At 42.4% G+C, this 22,635-nt stretch overlaps 1 protein-coding gene across 18 annotated transcripts in view; it reads right to left on the bottom strand.

Annotated features, from left to right (window-relative positions):
* Nucleotides 1–22,635, bottom strand: part of ABI3BP (ABI family member 3 binding protein) — a 283,667-nt gene that overhangs the window by 32,842 nt on the left and 228,190 nt on the right. For all 18 annotated transcript variants that reach the window (XM_090058607.1, XM_090058684.1, XM_090058655.1 and 15 more), the window contains 3 exons: nucleotides 19,766–19,834; nucleotides 16,511–16,723; nucleotides 8,395–8,503 (listed from right to left, as the gene is read on the bottom strand). In XM_090058607.1, coding sequence (XP_089914733.1) covers nucleotides 8,395–8,503; nucleotides 16,511–16,723; nucleotides 19,766–19,834 — 391 coding nt within the window. The remainder of the gene's footprint in view (nucleotides 1–8,394; nucleotides 8,504–16,510; nucleotides 16,724–19,765; nucleotides 19,835–22,635) is intronic.

Genomic DNA, 22,635 nt, shown 5'->3' with positions numbered 1-22,635 from the left:
GAGTCCCCCACAACTCAGGGACTGCTTGGCCCAACAGCAGCTAACCCCCTGGCCATGGGCAGCAGGCTCCACCAAAAAAAAAAAAAAAAAAAAATCAGGCCCCTCACCATAACAGTGATGGAAACCCCTAAATTGAAATGGGTTTCAATTAAAAAGCCGCCATTTCAATTTAGGGGTCATAGAATGCAATCCTAAGGACTAAACCCTGGTCATGTGTACAAGTGCCCCATGTCAGCAAAAAAGTTGGGGTATATCAGTCTAAGACAGCAGGATACAGATGGCAGCCTGGCAGGAAAATGACCACTGTGAAAGATGACTGGTGGATATTTATAACATATGAAACATACAGAAAATAACTTTAAAAAAAAAGTGTATAAGACCTATGAAAAAACTTAAAGTTGAAGAAAGCAATACACAGGAAAAGAAACAACTACAAGCATTTGAACCCTGGTGTAGTGACGGATGCCTGGCCAGCTGAACTCACTGTATCCATCTGGAGGCTCATGTAAGAATATCTATATTGACTATTAGGGCTTGCTTAGAGTTAAGTGATATATTTAAAGCCTTGCTTAAATATTGGTATTGCTTATGTATTCAATAAATTAGGATTTGAAACCTGACTAGTCTCACCGATCAAATCATTTCCATTCACCCCACCCCTTAACTAAACTTAGTACAACAGACTTTGCAAGGTAATAGTTATAAACAGGAAGAAAAGCATTAGTAGATCTGGATTAAAGCTTTTTTGGGAACTGGGAAGATATCACTGGACTGAAGAAATCTAATATGACATCTGTGTTTAATATGAGGGCTAGAAAAGATCCAAGCAAACTACAAAGCAGCAAAGCTGATTTTAGCTAGGGGGAAGACGTTACTGAGGAACAGAACCATGATGGAGGAGAACACTAAGTAAGGGAATTTCAGTTCCAAGCTGCCAAAGTTTTATTGTAAACAAGAACAATAGAAAAAATATTATAATTGTGAAAAATGACTTGATGGCATTGTAGTTGGAACAGGTCCACCAAGAGACATTCATGCCTGATAGATCATGCAGGATTGTTAAGAAACCAGCCTATTCTACCAAATTTCTGATGCAGCAACATATGTTAAAGATTAGGGACCCGACTGTCAGAAGAGCTGAGACCCCCCTAGAATCTAATGGAAATCAGTGGGAGCACGTCTGAAAAATTAAGTTCCAGATTACACACTGAATCGTATGAAGCAATTCTCACCCCTAGGGAGACTGGCTTTAATCAAAACAAAACCATTTTTAATTAATTGAAACCATTTTGAAAGAACTATTTTTGCTAGAAAAATAGACAGTTTCCTCCTGTGAACAAATGGCATGGGATTCCCTCCCTACTCTCCTCTCCCTCTGGCACAAACTTTTCCTTGCTCAGCCATATTGCAAAATGACAAGCTGTCCTTATGCAAAATGAATAACCATGTTTAGAAGACCCTAGAAAACATTAAGATGTCACTTATGGAAAATGGCCAGAGAGAAGATGTATAAGACATCTTATGATGTTATGAAACTATTCACAAAACCAAACAGCACAGTGGTTATCAGGACTCCCATCCTAAGAGTTTTTTCCTGGATTAGAATAGAGTAGAAACTGAGTAAGACCTCAGATTTTGGCCCAGTGTGGGATCCCATGCCAGAATAAATGACAGCAGATGTTAAGAATGCAGAGGCCATTTGTAGGTGAAGGTACTTTTGGGATGGAGAAAGATGCCAGATACTACAGAAGAACCTGGAAGGTGTTTGCGCGCAGGAGGGGGAGAGGTAGGCTGGAGGAAATACTATCTGGATCTGAACCATTCATGTTTTTTTAATCAATTAAAGCCGATTTTGTAAATCAGTGTCATAAACTAAAGGTAGGTTGAGGCACATGTGAAAAGCAGAGCTGCTGAAAACAGAGAAGGCAGAGATGTAACATAGGATGAATGCAATGCAAAATTCAATTTTATTAAGAACCAGATTAATGTAACTGCTACTGCAGGAGTACCTGGCCAGAAAAAGGATTACTGCAATGGGAGAAAATCTCCACTGAGAAATCACAATGGAGAACTGACCTGTAAAACAGCCATAATTGTTTACTTTGCAGCAGAGGTCTGCTTATACGGTGGGTGGTTTGAGAGTCTAATGTGAAAGTTGCTACAAAGGCCAAAGTACTTGAAGGGATTTAGAAGAGCAGTAGCATCATAGCTGACATGAATTAGACTTAGTGCAGGATCTAACATAGCAATTCTCAGCCAGGATGCTGGGGCACCCTGGGGTGCTACAAAATCCTTTAAAGGGTGCTCATGGAAGTGTGAGGAGCTAAGTGAGGTGATAAGCAGATAAGGGCAGGATCAGGCTCCAGGCAGGAGGAGAAAAGCAGATAAGGGAAGGCTCAGGCTCCCCCTGCCTGGCTTCTCCTCTGTCCAGATTGCCCAGTCCCCCTGCAAGGGGGTATGCACTGTAATAAAGACCGTACTTTTTGAAATGGGATGCTGCTCAATTCACAACAGTTATGGAAGGTGCCTTGAGTCTGATGAGGGGTGCCCTTGAGACTAGATGACCAAATATGGATATGTGATATGTACTTTCCAAGTTAGCTGCATCATTACAAGCATGGTAGCATACGGTATTTTTTGCATTTTCCCTCAAACTAAAATACTCTGAATGTTATTTTTGATAGTTCTCCAGCCGAGGAGACCAAGGCACCCTTCACCACTTAAGGAAAAGCACTGGAGAGTATTGGGTGCCGGGCATATCTGGCTATGAGAGAATGGACCATGACAAAACGTGTCTGCATCTTGGGCAAATGCATGGTAGTTCATAGCAGGCCAACAAAAGGAAACAGCACACGAATATATGGATGTTTCAAGCAGGTGGCTATATCAGAAAGCAGCTGATTGTGCCACACTGAAAGGAGTGTCTTTCCTACGGTAAAATAGGGTTCAAATATAATGTCATGCTCTCAGGATGCAGTGAAATAGCTTAAAGTCACAAACAAACATAAAACTGGACTATGTATTAAAAGGCAGTGCCTTGACTGACATCCCAGGAACCATTGCAGGGAGGGGCACAGGCTGAGCACAAAGCAAGTGTAAATTAGTGGGTCACTCACTAAGATACCACATACATTAATTTTCTGGATCTTATATTGCCAAGGAAGTTCAGAAGAGGAAGTAGACAGCAGTTGCACTGCTCCTCAGAGTCCAAGCAAGTGTGTGCTATACAACCTGGTTTTCAAAGCTGCAATTACAAACTTATTTTAGTTTTCTCCAAAACAAGATGGATGAGTTGGAGATTTCTTTTGTCAGCTCCTAATCACACAGGTTTCTTCACTGTCTGGGGTGATGATGTCTAGGCGATTCCTTTACCTTTCCCCTACCTTTGATTTCTTCCACCTTGCATCTGATTTGGTTTCTAGTTTTTGCTGACTTGAGGGACTGGAGACAAGTGTTTGAAATCCAGCTCTGAAATATTTGTTTTAACAGGTGACTTAAAGGAGCAATTTCAGTGCAATGCATGGAGATTGTCACTACATGTATTTTCCAGGTACTCATCTCTGTGCCACTTGTATTAATGAAGTCAGCAAGGCTACTATCCTTGCTTCCTATGAAAAAATGTATTTTCACTCATCTGTGAATGCTTGCAGCATAGCTTAACCAAACTGAAACATCCTCCCAGAAAATCTTTGTGCTCAGAAACATCCCAGGAGAAAGACTCCTCAACTGAATTCATAGAACAGAAATAACGTAGACAGTAGCAGCATAAGCTCCCACACAAATTGCATCAGTCCCTTCAAATCTCTTTTAAAAGCCCCCTTACTCTGATGTCTACATGAAATTAATCTAATCCCACAGAAAGCTATTTTTAAAATGTTTTTTCCTTCTGTTTGGGTTTTCTAGTGAATTGAATTATTAAGTTTGAATTACAGTAATACAGAGATCTGAGACCGTTTTGGGTAGGGCACTGCATATGCACATAATAAGAAACAGTCCCTGCCCTGAAGAGCTTTAAACAACCTAGTAAGAGAAGACTAAGGTAGGTAAGGGAAAACAAGACAGAGAAATGCAAGGTCATGGTCACTGGACAATATCAGGACTAGGAATAGAACCCAGGACTCTGAGCACCCATGACAGTGCCCTGCTCAGTGGACCATGCCAAACCTTTTTAAGCTTTAGGGGTGCTTGTACATGATGATTGTCACCATGACAACAATTTCCTTTGTGTGGCTTAAGAGCATCACGCATTACACGTGTGCGAGGGGGGGGGGGGTTTAAATGAGTCTGCAGTGTTGCAAACTAAGCCACATCCCCAGGTAGTTTAGTTTACAGTGTTGCTACTTGTAACACTGCAGCCTTTAATCTGACAGCGTGCGCCCCCACCGTAAGAGAGGTGGGCAGATTCTGCTGAAAAAAAGGATCAAGCCCCTAGTCACCTTTCCCTTCAGCAGAGGTGCCTGGCAGCTGCAGGCACTTGCTGAAGGCAGAAGCAGTGAGGGGCCTGATCCTTTTTTTTTTTTGTGGAGCCTGCCTGCCTTTTCTGCAGCTAAGGGGCAAGATGCTAGCAGGCTGAGTGGCCCTTGAGCTGCTGGGGGCCCCGGTCCTTCCCTCCATGGTGGTGCCACCCCCTGGGGTTGCCCAGGTGGGCTGCTAGTGGACTGGGTGCTACTCCAGCTCAGAGGCAGCACCTGGCCAGATCCAACTGTCTCCCAAGCCCACCAGGGCTTCCTGCGTCCGGTGCACTGTCCCCACCGCCTTCCCGCCATCTGGAACAACCCGGGAATGGGCTGGCTCACCCTTGGGGCAGCAGGATGGTGGCTGGGTGTGCTGGCACCTGGAGAAGGTGGCAGGAATGGTGCACAGGGCACTGGAAGCCCAGGCAGTCTCAGGGAAGCTCAGGCTTGGCAGGTTTCCAGTGCCCCATCCACTATTCCCACTACCTTCTCCAGCCACAAGCACACCCAGCCACCCTCCTGCCATCTCCCTGCGCTGCCTCAGGGGCAAGACAGACCATTCCCAGTCAGAAGAAAGGTAGCGGAGACAGCGCACAGGGTGCTGGAAGCCCCGGCAGGCTCAGGAAAGAGTTGGATCCAGCTGGTGGCTGCCTCCAAGCTGGGGCAGCACTTGGCCCACTAGCCGCCTGCCTGGGCGGCCCCAGGGAGTGCGCCACTGTGGACGGAAGGAACAGGAGCCCCCACAACACAGGGGCCACTTGGCCTCCCCAGCAGCTCGCCTCCCTGGCCGCACATGGGCAGTCTCCAAGTCTGATTTTTAAAAAAAGGATTGGGCCCCTCACTGTAATATGACAGAAAAATTTAAACTGTTCAGACCTCAGGGTTTTATTCTATGCCCCACCATTTCAATTTAGGAGCATAGAATAAAACCCTGAGGAATAACCCCCCATCACATGTACAAGCGCCCCTAGAACCTTAGTGTTGTCTCTAAGACTAAATTCTGTTTGAAGCAAGGACAGCCATCAAACCCAGTCTTTTGAAAAAAAAGGTATTCTGTACACTTTCCTAGATGAAAGTGATGATAGTAAAATGATCCTTTTCCTGTTGACTCACAACAGACGTGCTGAAGATCCCTACTTCAAGGAGCCAGGGAATAGTTTTATGACTCCAGTACTGCTTAACAGCCAGCAGCATGGAAGATTAGGTGGCTGCTGTTGAGCCTGTAATTCTGACTTAATCTTATTACAGACTTAAATTATCATGACTAAAAGGGCTGTAAAGGATCTGAAATGGACGTGATTTGCTTATGTGAGCTGCCACAGTAAGTGTAAACTTAATTTGTTATGGGTGGAAAGCTAAATTGTCTTATGCTGACAAATACAGTAGCTTCCTTTTAGTCCTTAAAACTGGAAAAACCTGACTTTTCAGCCTTGCCATGGGGCTGTCAAAACCAACTACATATCTTTGCACTGAAACCATTCCCTTTTCAACCTTCTACACATCTCTCCTCTGGTTATTCAGAGCTAAGCTGAGGCACAGAGAATGCTCATAAGGCACAGCTATGCTTCAAAATACTTGTATTTATTAACCATGGCATTTTCCCCACAACATGAATATAAGTGAGCATAGCATATGTGCATGCTTCAAAACAGTTCTGACGAGTAATGCATTTGAAAGCTTGTCTAACCATATCCCAGCTACCTAGTTGGTCCAATTAAAGATACCACTCTAAGAAATCCTTGCCTCGCATATTTTTTGGACCATCACAGGTACAACATTACTCTTACGTTATCAAAATGCTCCACCATTTAAAATGCTAATTATTTGTTAGATTCCACATTTTCTGTGGGACAAGTCTGAGTCCAAATGTTTATCCCTCCCCCCTAGGCTCTCAGAAATGGTCTAAAATTCTTGGCTGGTGAAAGTCAGACAAGTGGTTTCAAGCATTTTCAAACTGCATGGATGCTACTGAGCTACTGCCCAGCAGCACTGTAGAAGCCAGGCCAACCAGCCCAGCCAAGCCCAGCACTAGCACACTGGGGGTTTCTAGGAGAACTTAGGGCACTGATGGACATGCAGCTCCCTGATATAACTCATGGCACTTCAGAGAAAGGCCATGAGTTTTAGATTGACCCTCCCGATCCAACCGTTTGCAGCCTCTTCCCCTAGCGCCAGCCTTTTCATCCTAGCTCTGGTACTGTCTCACGATGGGAGAGGGAGAAGGCAGGGAGAGAAAGTCCATTCTGGGTGTGGAGGGGAGGGGAGGCTCCAATCCACCTGCCCCTCCCCTCTTCCAGCACAGGCTGGGCAAACCCCAGCTGGAACTCCTTCCCTCTCTCCCATCCTGAGACAGGGCCAGGGATGGGGCTGGGCTGCTTCAGCCCAGCCTTGTTCCCAACGTGCACTAAAAAATGTTAATGAAGGTACTCCATTTTGGAGTGCCTTCATCTGAACTCTCATCAGGGTTCAGCTGTTACATGACCAGGCACTTTTTAAATCCCTCTGCAACCATGCACGTCTGTCAGTGCATGATTATAGAGCACTTTCAGTAGCCAACTGCACAAGAAAACATCATTTCTGTCAGCAGTGTTTATTTTGGGTGTCAGAAACCACTTCCCTTTCTCTTTTGCACCCTTCCCCCTTCTCCACTCACAAGAAATTCCCTTGTTCCTTCTTTTTTGCTTGTTTTCTCTGCTTATGATTAATGTGCCCCTAGTACTAATGGAGAACAAATCAATGGACTAAGAACCGCAGTCCCAGACTGAACTAAATATTGTCAGCAAATCGTGAGTTCCTCTGGACCTTGAATTTTGGAGATTCAGGGAGGCAGGCTTAGTTTAGGAACTCTGTGCCTTATTATCAACATTAAGAAGAAAAACAGTATGGCTGAGGGAGAAAGATTCTGTTGTCAAAGCCAAATGATCCTTTCTATGAGGGGGGTGGGAAGGGAGGGAAACAAAAAAGGCTTCTTGTCTGAATACCAAATACCAAAGCACAAGACTAGAGCTCTCTTCCATGCTCTCAATCTTACTATAGGAACAAAAAAAACCAGATTCAGTCAGATTTTTGTAATTTAATAGCTATTCTCCACTGCCATCAAAAAATGCATCAAATGCTGGGTGTTTCATGCCATTGTTTAGGTACAAGGTGATTCAGGAGGGTGAGATAAAGCTCTTCCCAGAGGACAAACACATCCTTTTACTCCATGGTGTAACATTAAGGCGATATTCTCTAATTGTTGAAAACTGTACTTTCAATACCGGAACCCCCATCTGTTTGCTTGTACAATGTGTCTACTGCAAGGTGTCTGATCATCTGTAACTCCCACTGGCTTTACATGCACACAGAGCCAGCTGCATAAACCACCTGGTATTCATCTCTGCAGCTGTGAGAACCGCTGTTTCAGCATGCTGCTGGAACCCAAGGAGTTAATACCACTTGCTTCCCCACCCTGCCTACCCCTGAAATCAGGGTTTTTAGTTCTTCCTGGTGTCTGAAACTGGCAGTAGGAAAAAAGGGTGGAGAGAGCAATTGTGGTGTTTTTACATGTGCTTTTGAATTATAAGGAAAGTTAACACTTATCTTTAGATAATCATTAAGGATTAAGCTTTAGTAATTTGTAAAGAATCTTGCTACTAGATTTTCTTTATAAGAAGTGATAGGCTTTCTTGAATTGGGATTGTCATTCTCTTTGCCAGAACAAAGACTAAATCTCTTCAAAATGGACACAGAACTTGGGGGCTGAGACAATGGCAACATCCCTGATGGCTACTCAGACTTGTGTTTTTGACCTTTTATTTTTTATAGAGAAAAAAAATCTCTTTCCAACCAGAATTACAATTCTGTCATTTTGTTCATGCTTGTAATTTGATATTTAAACTGAGAGATGACAGATCATCTAAATTAGTTGAGTACATCAGGAAATTTCTTAGTGCATTACCTTGTGTCAGGCTTTAGGTTTTCCACTGTAGAATGAGTTTGATTTGTAGTAATAATTGACTGCTCCTTCCCAGTAGGTGCTCCATTTTCAGTTGACACAACCTCATACTCTGAAAAGCACAACAGAAACTTGCATTTAATAACCACTTGCAAATCTCCCATTCATTGTTCAGACCTCTCTCTTCTTATTCAATGTCCTTCTTTTTGCCTCTTTTCCCTAGTTACTGTCTTGCATATTGTATCTGCAGTCCACCATGAGTTGCCTTGTTTGTACCTTAAGCTGACAAAAGTTTCTGTTCCAAATATCTAGTTTTATAAAGTACTGAATGCTTCCTTTCACCTTCTTCCCCATTTCAATGAGAGAAATGATAGGTTCTTAGAACATCTCAGAGGGTTCTCATGAATCAGAGACAGATCCAGGAGGATGAGGCAGCGTGGTTGCATCCCTTTTCAGTTGCATGGCACAAGCATGGTGGGTCAGCAAAGCTCCTGCTGGCATTTCTGAGTTCACTGATAACTGGCACAGGCTCTGGCCAGAGCCCCCCCACTTTTTTTTTTTTTTTTACACAGCTCCAAAGCCCAGCGGCTGAGCATTGCCACTACTCACTGCCTCTCATCCCTTGTTGCTGAATTCAGGTGTGGGGAAAGAAGGAAAGGCAAACAGCAGCAATGTTATCCCCCGCACTCCGGAGCTGTGTGAAAAGTATGAGCTCTAGTCAGAAGCTGTGCCAATCGACTCGTGAGTTCAGAGCCCTCACAACACATGAGACCAGCCTAGTGTGGCATGGCCATACCTCTCTGCCTATGTTAGCATCTTGGTGGTTCAAACCCTAATCAGCCAGTAGGTACTAACGTTCAAGTTGAAGTTAAGAGTCAGCTCAGAGATCAAAGTACCATCTTAGAAGAACTGAAAGGTGGCAACATGGAGCCCAGGGCCTGAATTTTCAAGACTTACATTAAAAAAATTCCCAGCTCTGAATTTAATGCATGGATGGGTGACAATTTGACTGATTTGCCTAGCCTATGTAAAAATATCTTCTCTGTTTATAAGGAAACCTAAACAACAAACACAAATAAGCAGCTCTGCAACCATGCTTTTATGTAGCAATAATGTTCATTAGGGAAATGTTGTCAAGGTACATTATTCTAGGAGCCTTGAAAAGATGCTGCTTTTACTTTAGTTTTTCAAGGGAAAATAAAGAGTTAACTCTGACTCATGGCAGAATTGATACAACATAATGCTTTTTAGAATGAATGTTATTATTAGTAAAATATTACCTATTGCACTTGCTCATGGTTAAAAGTAGACAGGTTTTAAGTATGTTGTTGAAATTTTGGTTCTTCAGTATTTCATTTGAAATTTGCCATAGTTTATACCAATAAACCAAAGCATTGCTAAGCCAAAATATTTCTTTCATAGGCCTTGTACCACTCATCCTTCATTTCTATTGATTTAAAGTTCCCAGATCCTATGATGACATATTATTGGGAAAAGCTATTCTGTTTAAAAAGAAGATCTGGAAATTGCTCTAGCAATTAACAGGGCATTTCAAATTTATGACATGCTAAATTCTCATTTTGATTTACAATGCTTGAAAATTTATATTTCCTGAGCTTCCACAAATTTCCAAAGCTGAAGTTTCAAGAACTTTAATTCACAACAGCATCTTCTATCCAACTGTCTGATGGAGACAAATGTCACTTGGAAATTGCACTGCTTGATTTATACAATTTTCAGAAGGCTTCTATATCATTTTTTGCTGCAGCCTTAGAGGTAGTTGCTATTTATTTATTTTTTTAATCACACAGTAGACACTGTAAGCAACTACTTAGCAAATAATGTAAGCTGATATTAAATTAACGTACAATGTAATACTTAGCACATGTATAACAAAATATTCTACAATAGTAATTAGTCTTCATACAACCCTATAAGGCTAGGCAAGAAAAATGGGGTATTTGGAATCATTAGGTTCAGCTCAGGGAAAGTGAAGTGCGTAGTTACGCACTCTTAGGGCGACCTCCTGGGAGGTACTGCACGTGCAAGTACCTTGCAAAGTGCAGTACCTCCCAGGAGGTCGCCCTAAGAGTGCTTCCTTTGGTCCACTACTTGCCATCTTCATTGGGAATTGCACACAATCTTCAAAGAGCAGCTTAGCCTATCTGGGCAACCAGCCCATTACTCTACTGAGAAGTGAAGGGGAGATCTAGGGACCTTCCATTGCCTACCCACACATACAAACATGCACACAGAGGTGGTATCCCAAGTCAGCAATCTATTGTCTCTGGCCTGAGGTTGAGGCTAGAATCTATTTTGCCCTCCACCTAGCAGTGGAGAAACGAAGAGGTGGTGTCTTACTTGCCCCACATGGATGGATAAGGTATAGGAACAATCTACCCTTAAATGTTCAGCTTTTTCTTGCTTCCCAGACCACACAATCCTCATTTACACTCCCAGAACACTGCAGCACACATGGGGTTGGGATGGAACTGTGGAAAGGTAAAGCCAAGGACGCTAGAGCCCCTTCAACACTTGCTGGGGCCTAGACATTCCAACACATCTTTATCAAGCCCCACAAAACTAACATATTATTTGTTACAGGGAAAACAACGTGATTACACATCTGGAGTACAGAGAGGGAGGAACTAGCTATTTTTCTCCTCTGCTACAGTTCTGTTGTGATGGATTTAAAAACAAGTGGGGAAAAGAGCGATCTAGTAAGACAAATGAATCTCTTCTGCCAGGTGCTGAGCAGTCTGAAGCCAATGGGAATGGACTACTCTGCAAAACTGAGAACTGTGATGCAACCTAAACACATTTGGAGCAACAATGAAGATTGGAGATTGCTGAGCATCTTGCTCCCATCAGATCTCTGGTCTCAAAAAAGCAAAGTTGAACCCCCTTTTATACATCCTGCCCCACTAATCTGCAGTAATTTTAACACCCCCCCCTCCCCTCTTTTTTTTTTTTTTTTTTTTTAAAGGAAAGCCCTGAAAGCTTTAGGAGCTATAGGTTCCAATATGGAAATTACAGCAAACTCCATTAGAAGCCACTGGCTAATAACTGTGGCTCATCATGCTGGTGTCTTGGTTTTACTGAGCGGATCAGGAGCTGCAGTGTCTGGCAAACCGGGAGACTTGTTGTTCTCTTCCAGAAACACAGCTGACAGCTGTGGAATGGAAATTGCAATTGGAAAATGGAATTTCCAGTCAAGGAATTACTTAAATATCCAGTGTTTGTTGAAACTGGCACTCTTGGGTATAGGTCAGTCTGTGTCTGATATAGTCCATGTTTGGGTTGAAGCTGTAGCAATCTCAGTAAAACCAGTGGCTGAGGGGAAAAATATATGTCAACTTTCTCATTTGGATGGCAACTCTCCATACCATCCAACACAAAGCTATGGCAGCCCTTTTCCCAACAATGCTAGTGCAATGTTCCTTGCTAATGCTCCACTGCTGTTTACTATTAGGTTGAGGCGATGCCTTCAGATCTCTGGGGGGGGAAATAATACCTCATTTTCTGTATCACAGTGGTATCCTTTCTGTACCACAACTCTGGTGAAGCACAATCCAGAGCTCTGCTGTTCCTCCTTAACAGACAACCTCTGCGCACTATTTTTGATGACCTCTACTAACAGATGATACTTCTGAATATATAACTTGTTCTTTTTTCTTCCTCCAGGTACTATATCTATAGATTGGAAATGATATGCTCTCTCATATAGAAAAGATAAGGGGCTTATAAATGACCACGTTTATTTACACAGATGAAGCTTCAGAGATGCTCCACTATATTCTTCAGCTGCTCCAACCATGTGTTTCTGGGGCCTCCACTTTCCAGAGTAGGCCTGGACATGACAGCTTCTTTTTCATCAGAAGCTTATATCCCTCCCTGAGGATTTTGAGCAAAGACTGCTAAGGGAATATAGTCCTGTGAGCTGGGAAAATTCAAAGGCATTGATGCCCCAGTTTTAAGATAAAGTTGAAGGTCTGTCTGAACTTACAGCTCAATTGAGCTTAATAATTGTCTGGCTACTGTAATAGTGTTGATAACTGTCTGGAAAAGGTGAAAGTAGCCTGACTGGTGATAAAACAGATTTTAAAATGGGCATATGGGACTGCAAGAAATGAGGATGATGGAGAAGGTATTTATAATTAAAATAAATCCATCAATCCATCCATAATTTTCAAAACTTGGCATACTACTTTTCCCCTATTTTCTTCTTTCCTGCTACTGCTTTTCCATTTGTGTTTATTTAGACAACTTGCATCTTAAATATTTTCACTTTCATTAGTTCTCAAGACCAGTTCATTGTCTTGACTAGAAGATAAAATATCATCAGCAATGGAATTCAATGTTGGAAGGAATAAACCTATCACAACACATTTATTAGTGACTTTATAATTATCCTTACTGCCAAGTGCCAATAAAACATAAACCATCTATAAAATTTAACCACATCTATAAAATTAATGTATATAGAATTATGTATTATCTGATAAAATGGACAGGGCCCGATTTTGTGCCCCCTGTTCAGACAAGCAGGAGCTGGGGAAGTCAGTTTAACTAACCAAGTGCTACTAAGAGCAAGTAGCAGAATGGGTCTATATGGAATATTCCTATAAGATTACATGTTTTTAAAATTAAAACAGCTCAACCGGTGCCATCATATAAAACCATATTTAGGTGGATTTTCAACCTCATTTACCTTAATAGCTCCAAGAGGAGCCATTACTTGAATGTTTGGCATCCTTTCCTGTCTTGTGTCCTTGTAACAAGGTATTTAGCAGAATTCATTGGAATCTGACCAGGCCATGCCACGAGTGCTTCTGCTGTGGCCTCCAACTCTCTACCTCTGGACTTCCAGATACTTACCCTAGTGTCCACACCACCAGAGCAGGGTGATTTCTGATGTAATACCTAGTGATTGCCACTGTTATTATGCAGCATGGAACCTTAAAATAGGATCAAAATATATGCCAAAGAAAGGCGACATGAAAAAGGGAAGTACTGTTCATTTTTAGATGTGAATGTTCTGAATGTTTGTGTCAGGAAGGTTTCTCAAGAGGATAATCTGTGAAGAACAAAGGCAGACCACACTTTAAACTTTACACTGGGAAAAAAATCTATGGAGCTGATGCGAATGGATAGCTCATGGGTATGACAATGAGAAATCAAGCTGCTTATTTCTAGGTTAGTCACTTCAGTATGATCCAGGTTACAAGGTGATCCAAGGTGCTCACCCTTGGATGCTCATTTATATTCATGATGCACAAAAAATCCAGTGTGTTAGTTCAGTTCTTTTTGAAGGTAGACACTGGCGTCACCCAGAGATCATCATTCTACCTGACACTATGTCTGAGAGTCTTCCATACGGTAGAAAGATGAAGGATGGAATGAGCCGCAGGGAGAAAATATCAAGGTAGTTCTTGTAGGTCGGAATGGAGGGTCCCAGGTACAGTGCCATGCTCATGCTGCAGGTATAGGTTGAGCATCCTTTACTTATACAGTGTCCAGTCACAGGGTTAGCACAGGATTTCTGTTTCCAGGACTCTGATTCCGGTCTTTTCCCGAGGACTAAACTCAAATATACACTGAACCTTGCAGTTAACAACGTTGAAAAACATCTGACTTCTAAATATTTTAGAACCTTAGTAACCTTTTAAGATGATATCTGGGAAAAATCTCACATAGGCAAGTTCTCCTGAGTATCAGCTATGCTGCTAAGCTATCAAACCAACAGCCCACACATTTCTGCTGCAGTGCAGAAGTGGTACCTGAACACCAGGAGCAGTGGGGTAGGAGCTGGGAGGTGAGTGTAAGCCCTGTTTTGGTTATTGCTTGTCAGGCTTTTCCATTAATGAAATGGAATTTTGTTTTCTTAGGAATACCTGATATTTCCAAAGCTCTCAGGGATCATATTAGCAAACAGGCAATCTCAAAAAGAGGGATTATGCTATTTGTTTCTAAGGCATTCCCAGAATTTCTGGATAAAACCACTGTATATGTAAATCAGAAGTGCACAGACTGGAAAAAGTCCTCCCCCACAACCCCAAAAGATTAGTGAAGACTTAAGTGTGTCCAAACCAGTGATTCTCAACTAGAGGTCTTTTCTTTTCAGGTGCCCCAGGGTGCCACACAATATTAGCACTGTTAGGTGTACCAACACCTATAACATGATTCACAAGAGAAACCCAGAGATTTCACATGGGAATTTACACTGCCAAAAAGCCCTGACCTGTTGTGGTCTTTGAGGTCTTTGCAACAGAAGAATTGCTTTATTATTTTTCCATAGTCAAAAAACAAATAAAAGCTAAGAGCTGGAATTTTCCAAGGCGTGCCTTGAGTCAAAAAAGATTGAGAACCGTTGGTTCAAACTAATAATTAATATCAGACTGGTGCCAGTATGAAGTAATATGGTGTGGTTTTTTAGACACTGGAATGCCGTGACTTCTTCCCCATACAGAAAGTGTGCTGGCTGATTCACACTAAGTAAATAAGCAAAGATGTTTTGAAGTGAAGACTGTACGAGGGACAAAGCTAGCTGCCATACAGAAATGTACCTCGGTCCCAGAATTTTAGTACCTGGAATTAAACATACCTGTAGGGGGGAAAAATGAAAATAACTGTCTATAGATTTGAAAGCATCTAATATGATATTGACCTAAGAAGAGCCAAAGTCATTGACTCTCTGACAGACACTAATGTCAATCATACATCTTATAAAAGGTGTCCCTCATTTTTCTGTAGACTGAGTGGGAAATCTTTCAGCTGTCCTGAAAAGGTGATTCATTCATGTTCAGGGAAAGCCTACTATTATGGGACACCGTAAAGGCTCAGAGGAGGGAATATACTGGGGGTCTGTCTTCCTTGCTGTTGAGGTATATAGGCTTAATAGCTTTATTCTGGCCTGCCTGGGTAGGCGTACCAGAAGGTAGAAGGGGCAGTGGAGAGGACACACTTCCCCTATGCCTGTTGAATCATTTCACCTACACGCACTGTATATACAAAGAGGGGCCACCTAAATTATGTGTGTTCTCCCTTCTTCAGGAAAGAAATTTGAATCTGGCTCCAATTACACAGATTTGGATTACTTATATAGTCAAAGAGACTACGGTAGTCTTTTTTGTAAGGCTCGGCAAACAACTAATTTTTTTTGGTTCTGTGACCAGACTGGGGTGTGGGGAGGAATTCTGGAACAATCCAAAAACCATTTTTTGGGAATATATGGAAAATAGTAACATATATTAGTAATATATGTTCTATCCATCTATATATAGAAATACAACTATATCTCTATATCTATAGCTTTATCTCTATAGCTATAGAGATACACTACATCTATAGAAGTACTTTCAGAAGTACTAAAGTGCAATACAGTACAGGCAGTTACTGCACCGTGTGTGTGGCACACAAATAGATTTTGCCACTACATTGCCATAGTAGCATGCTATACCAGGGTGTGTGCTGCTACGACAATGGATCACAAGTAGATCCACATGATAGCTACGTCGCCATAGCACACTGTATGGCAAAGTAAGGCATCACTACATCACCACAGGGTGACCTGTAGACACACACTATATCTATCTATCTATCTATCTATCTATCTATCTATCTATCTATCATAAATATAGATATATAGACAGATCTATATATAGATAGATAGATATATTTAGAGAAAGAAAGAGAGAAAAAGACTATTTCCCAAATATTCCGCCCAAATTTGGTGTATATATGTAAAACACACACACACACACACACTCTTATATACCCATGTTCTGGTCTGAGGCTTTTTCAATTCAAGCAAAGGCAGTTTCACCTGGGTCAAAGAAAGATATGAAATAATTCAACCTACCTCCCACGTGACCACCAGACTCTATGTTGTTCTGTGGTCCCAGTAGCATTAGCTGAAGTTGTTCTACTTCATAGAAATTACTTAAATGATCATTTAGGCAGGGACCCACATGTCCCACTTCCAGTTCACGTTTGGGCTTGAGTCATTATAACTAACTTTCTCTCTCATACACAGCTATCACCATAAGACAGCCACCACCATTTAAAGTAAAATCAATTACATATAGACAAAGTAGAACACAGATGACAGTAAACTGACCGGTAACTGTGTCGTTGTCTGGTTTTTCCCAGTCCAAGATAACAAAGGAAGGGCAGCCCTCAACAGTCACTACGGTGAGGTTAGTAGGAGGATTTTGTGGAGGTTGAACAGGTTCTTCCTTACTGCCACCTTCCTCTTGTGGGAAATATTCAAGTGAACTTGTGATGGAACATGGCACATCTTCCTCTTTTTTCATATACTTGACATGAGGGGCTAAGAGAAAAGCGTTACTTCATTCAAGTACTGAGTAATGTAACAGAACTAGCTTATGCTTAAAAACTCCACAACTTTTAGTTAAGAGCACAAAAGAAGAAATCATCCATGAAAATCATATTCAACATCTAACACAAATGCTGAAGAAAAGAAGCAAGATGCAACTTTCAATGTCTAGTCACCTTTGTACCTAGTTTACACACTGTGCTCAGTGCAACAAATGTAACTCAATGCTTGCTGCATGTTTTTCAATTTTTCTCTAATGCAGGGGTGGGCAAAATGCAGCCTGTGGATGCAGCCCACCAGGCCATTCTATCTGGCCCACAGGGCCCCTAAAAATTTAGAAAATTAATATTTATCTTCCCCTAATGCCTAATGCCTACTGGACAGAATAATGGCTAGTACAATATCCCAGTGCCAGCTCCTTCATGCATCCTCTTTTGCAATGGTGGTCACAGTCCTGGGCACTCAATGCCGTTGGGACAGCATCCCACTGGAATCCTGGTGTGAGGGACACTGCAAAATCTTCTGAGCTCACAATGGCAGAAATGGCAGAAGGTTTTATCTGTTCTTACAATGACTGGCAGAATGGCGGCCTGATCCTGGTCTCACAAAAGCAAAGTTAAACTCCCTCTTATACATCCTGCCCCACTAATCTGCAGTAATTTTAACACACCCCTCCTTTCTTTTTTTTCTTTTTTTTTTTTTTTAAAGGAAAGCACTGAAAGCTTTAGGAGCTATAAGCTCCAATATGGAAATTACAGCAAACTCCATTAGAAGCCACTGGCTAATAACTGTGGCTCATCATGCTGGTGTCTTGGTTTTACTGAGCGGATCAGGAGCTGCAGTGTCTGGCAAACCAGGAGACTTGTTGATCTCTTCCAGAAACACAGCTGACAGCTTTGAAATCATTCCTAATATCTTAAGTAGTGTAGTAAAATGATACCTGAAGATGAGAGTGCATTAGCTTTGAAATGAAAAAAATGTATTAGGTTTCTATATATCTATTCGATATATCTATTCGATATATAACGATATATCTATTCTCTATATATTCTAGAGAGAGAGAGATTTAGCTGTGTTAGTCTGAAGAGAGGCAGAAATCAGGGCAGGGTGGCCTTGAGAATTAGTCCAGAAGGTGCCACCTACCATGCCTTCTATATATTCTACCATTACTATAATGCCTGCATTTACAGTAGTCTGGGCATAGGCAGGAAAGAAGAGGAGTTAGTCTGGGAGGATAAATTCTTCAGATGTGGATATGGCAGTGTAGCAGGAACCCTTGACTCCTGCTACTTGAGGGATTGGAAGCCAGTATTGGATGGCTGCAGTTAGGTACACAGCAGAGCAAGAGCCAGCTGCAGAGCAATAAGCACCCAGGGAAAACTAGGGGGAGTTAAAGGGCAGCCAGGGGAGAGGGTAGGGGTGATAGTTCAGTAGTTTAAGCTGCAGCACCTGGGGACAGGCTGAGTACTAGGCTGATTAGAAACCCCTGGGCAAGGAGAAGGCCATGTGATCAAACTGGGTGGAGCCCTCACCTACTAAAAGCATGGACTCTCAACTAAAGAACTTAGTCTGGCCCTAAGTCCTACTGAGATGAGAACTTCTGCTAGCTTGGGCTGCAAGAGGGAGGAAACCCAGGCAACACCAGCACCTAGGGAAGCTACAAGGAGCCATCGGCCATTGGGTAAACATTTGCTGGGACTCAAGGAGACGTTTATTGCAAACATTAGCTGGCATAGGACCAGAGGACCAGGTTGTGGTTACTGGAGTGGTATGGAAGCCACTGGGGTGCCTAAGGGTGCCCAGCCTAAAACCCTGTAAGGCTCAGGGACCCCAGGGGGCTGCAAGAGCGAGCAAGAGCAGCTTTGCTTGGGGCAGGGGGCTGGACTATGAGACAGGGGTAGGACCCAAGAGCTAAGGTCTGGGGCAGTAGACATAGGCTGAAGTAAAGGGTCAAGGCTGGGAAGACTGAAGCCCAGACAAAGATGTGTGGCATCAGGGCCCAGATGCAGCATGGGGCCACGGGGTCTTTTCTAATTGATCCAGAGTAACACCTGTGAGACATGGGGGCAGCAGGAGGCCACAGTTCTAGCCCTTAAGGCAATTGGGGCAACAGGTTTGGAGCCCCAGAGACTGACGAAAGACAGTGAATTGGGGTCAGAGCCTAGAACTGAGTGGGCCAAGTCAACCCAAGGAGGAACAGAATTAGGAAGAGCACCCAGATATCATTAGCCTCTGCAGGCAGGCTCCCCTCTTTATTTTTACCATCTCAGTGTGGCAGGAAAGGCAGCAGGGTGAAACCCTGAAGGGCCAGTGTGGATGAACAGGGCAGATGAAGGAAGCCAGTAGAGAGTATCACGGCCACCCTTGGGGCCCTTCCTGCTGAAGGCAGCTATTTTTATAACTCTCCACATCCATGTTTCAGATTTATTTCTAGAACGTGCTGTTACATGTCCATTTGAAAAGCAATTGCAAGGTAGTTTGAAAAATAGTTACTACAGTGATTAATAATATATTCTGTTTCTCAGGCTACTTCCTATGCTGACATACGCTGTCTCTCGAGGGACATTGGTAGTTGAGGAGCTTATCTGTAGGAATAAGCTTGCTTTGTGATGCATGACAGAATGAGTAGTCCATATGGTGAGGCTTGTATTAGGGAACATTGGTAATGGGATTAAAGTCTGTATGGGAAGGCTTGCAAGGTCAATTAGGAATCCTACTGTGACTCAGTGGAATATGAACACCATGCAATAGCACAGTTGCTGGAATGAATTGAGGCCCAACAGTGAAATGATTTGTGGTGGAAATGCCTCCCTTCCCCTGGTTTGGAAACTGGCTGATGGCTGGCGGAGAAAGAAATGGAGGGAAAATAAGACAAAATGCACTCAAGACTCATTTGAAGGTCTGTACTAAAGACCTTTAATCTGCTGCCAAGATGTAGCTGGACATTTTAAAAAAATCATTGAAAGTTTAGAACTTGAACTAAACATATCAAGTTGTCAAGTTATATTTTAGCAAACATAGCTATTACAGTCATACCTGTGTATCGAGGTTTGCCCAGTGAATCTGTCTCTGATGTAGGACTTGAGCTGAAGACAGTTGCATCAGCTGGGGAAGAGATAGTCACAACAACATTTTTAGAAAAGCATGAAGTTGCAATATTAAACCACCATCTCATATTTCATCTGGCATTCTAGATCAGCCTCCTACACCTTCTCTTTGGTGTGTACTTGCTATCCTTTTTGTTTACTCCTAAGACTGACCCAAATTTTGTCTGTGATGAAAAATAAAAGCCTTTTCTCTGCCAAAACAAAGACAGGCATAACCTAAATAACTGAGCTCATTATTGCTGTTGGATTCAATTCATGTATAATATCCAAAGACATCTTTAGAAGACTTAAAAAGCATATTTTTGCATTGCATTGACTCTCCACCCCTTTAACGTGATCTGGCTCATGTTCTGAGAGGACAGTGAACTGTTATTGGCTCACTTCAACTTCCACAATAAGAGTGGCAAACAGACTAAATTCTGTCTTTGCAGCATGCCACTCCCACTAATACATAGGGAAGCTGCATGCAAGTATGCTGGGAACAAATGGAAGCATATGCAAAAGCAGAAGTAGAACGCATGAGTTAATCTCATAGTAAATATTAATTACAGCGAACAAAATAGGTCAAGTTCTGCACTTCGAATGAAAATCGTACTTCTGTCCTAAAATCTCTGGCAACTACAACAGGAAATTATCCAAGGGCACAGTTCACTTGATAAATCTGAAGAGGTCTGAACAAATGCTTAAGAGAAACCTTTATGATTTCAAATCCCTAAAGTAATCCTCCCCATCCCTGACAAAATGGAGCAGAGCTGGTTTTAGACACCTATTTTCAGAATTTTTTAATGTCCTTCACACCAAAGGTAATTAGCCATTTACATCATGTACCATGTGAGGATTATGGGAGGTGGGGAGGAACCCATACATAGGGACAGGAGCAGAAATTACGAGTTTGAAAGTAGTCAACACAAGCTTTGATCTTCCATCCATATGAAGCAATACTCCTGAAAACGATCTTTGCTTTTGAGAGAAGACGATGATGGACAGGTAATACAAGAGTAATGCTGTAGCCACAATAATCTAGAAATCATGTGAGAGGGAAAGATTTTGTAGGGTGATATCTTCTATTGGGCCAACTGTGTATTTGGGATAGAGTTAGACAAACTTTCAACTACAGGACATTCTTCATCAGTTCTGACCAGAATGAGCCAGGAAATAATATACTAAACAGTTCACTAACTCTACTACACACTTGATCCAATAAAAGATATTGCCCTAAGAAATTCTTGCCTTTTGTCTGATAGACCAAAAATATTCTAAATTAACAGCATGCATTCATATAAATATAGCATTCAGCTTGCTTTGGGCGGCAGACTGGTTCAAAGACAAGTCAATATTACTATAAATAGGCAGGTACTTTTGTGATTTTCTGAAATAAATGAGACAAAAATCATTTATTCCAATGCCATTATGCCCACATATGCTAGGTCTGAATTTAGACCAAAAGGGGTGTGTCTATACATGTATTAATGTGCTTTAGTTAGTGTGCATTAAATCTAGTACCTCCATTGTGAGGTACTAGGAAAATGCACATTAGCCTATTGTAATGCATATTAACTAAAGAACACAGTTAACCAGGGCCATCCCTAGCAGGGGTGAATCGGGGCAACTGCCCTAGGCCCTGTGCTCTGGCGGGCCCCACAGACAGTGCTGTACAGGCCCTGCCATAGCTGCCGCACACTGCTCACCACGTGCCCCCGACTGCTCATCACTCTGGCTGCTCACCCCTGCCCCCCCTCCCCCACTGTGGTCCCACTGCTTGCCACCACCCCCGCCCCAGGCTCATATGCCCCAGGCCCTGCACACCCCTAGGTACAGCTCTGCAGTTAAGTGACACTTAATATACATTACCCTATTTTAATACACATTAACTAAATAGCTTTGGGCACTTTTACAGGTGCTCTGGGGGTAGAGTGGTTTTAATTGTGTTTAAGTACACTATGAGTGGCTCCGAGAGCTGCTGTAATTAAAGTCCCTCAGCATCTCATATATCAGTCTTCCTGTGCTTAAAAATGGTGGCAGGAACATTTGAACTAAAGCTTGTCGAATGAACTTTAGTTCAAGCACCCCATCACCATTTATAAACATAAGGATGCTGATACATGAGATGCAGGAAACTGTTGAAACATGGTAATTATCTTGCTTCAGCAGACTCAATTAATTGCTATAATTACAATGTGTTGGAGCAGTCTCTGCACTCCTCTACAGGCACTCATGGTTTTTTAGTAATGCTTTAATGTCCATTAAAATAGGCTAATGTGCACATAGCCAAAGGAGACTAAATGCAAAATCCTATGACATATCTGAACTGCAACAACATTCAGAATCTGGCTTTAGTTTCAAATTTTTAGGTTCCACCTTTCTCTTGAATGAACCAAACAAAACATTCCCAAACTTTGGGAGAGTTTAAAATCCAAACCTATTTGCTTGGAGACACTTCATATTTTTTATATTCCAAGGGCATAGGGCTACTACTGTTATAACAGGGTGCATATACTCGTGAAATTAATGTGATGCAATAAACTCCAGCACATATCATGCCTGAGTTTATTGCTCCTGGGCACCAAATTTACATGTGCTAGGCCAGGGCTATTCTGACCTGGCTCAATGTGCTGTGCAGGGGCCGGCTGAGGCACAAGGGGTGCTCCACTGCAGGGATAGCCAGCAGGCAGCCTCCACACTGAAGTACCCTCATGCCCCAGCCAGCCCTGTCAGTGTCTATACGTTTACTGCTGAGCACTAAATAATGCCGCGGTAGGATAGTACTTGTGTTTACAGGTACTAACCTATGGTGGAGTT

The sequence above is a fragment of the Crocodylus siamensis genome, chromosome 1 (assembly GCF_052110815.1).
Source record: "Crocodylus siamensis isolate JL-2025a chromosome 1, ASM5211081v1, whole genome shotgun sequence".
In the NCBI taxonomy this organism is placed as follows: domain Eukaryota; kingdom Metazoa; phylum Chordata; order Crocodylia; family Crocodylidae; genus Crocodylus; species Crocodylus siamensis.
Note: the sequence above shows the minus strand (reverse complement) of the source record. Positions and strands in the feature narration are given on the sequence as shown.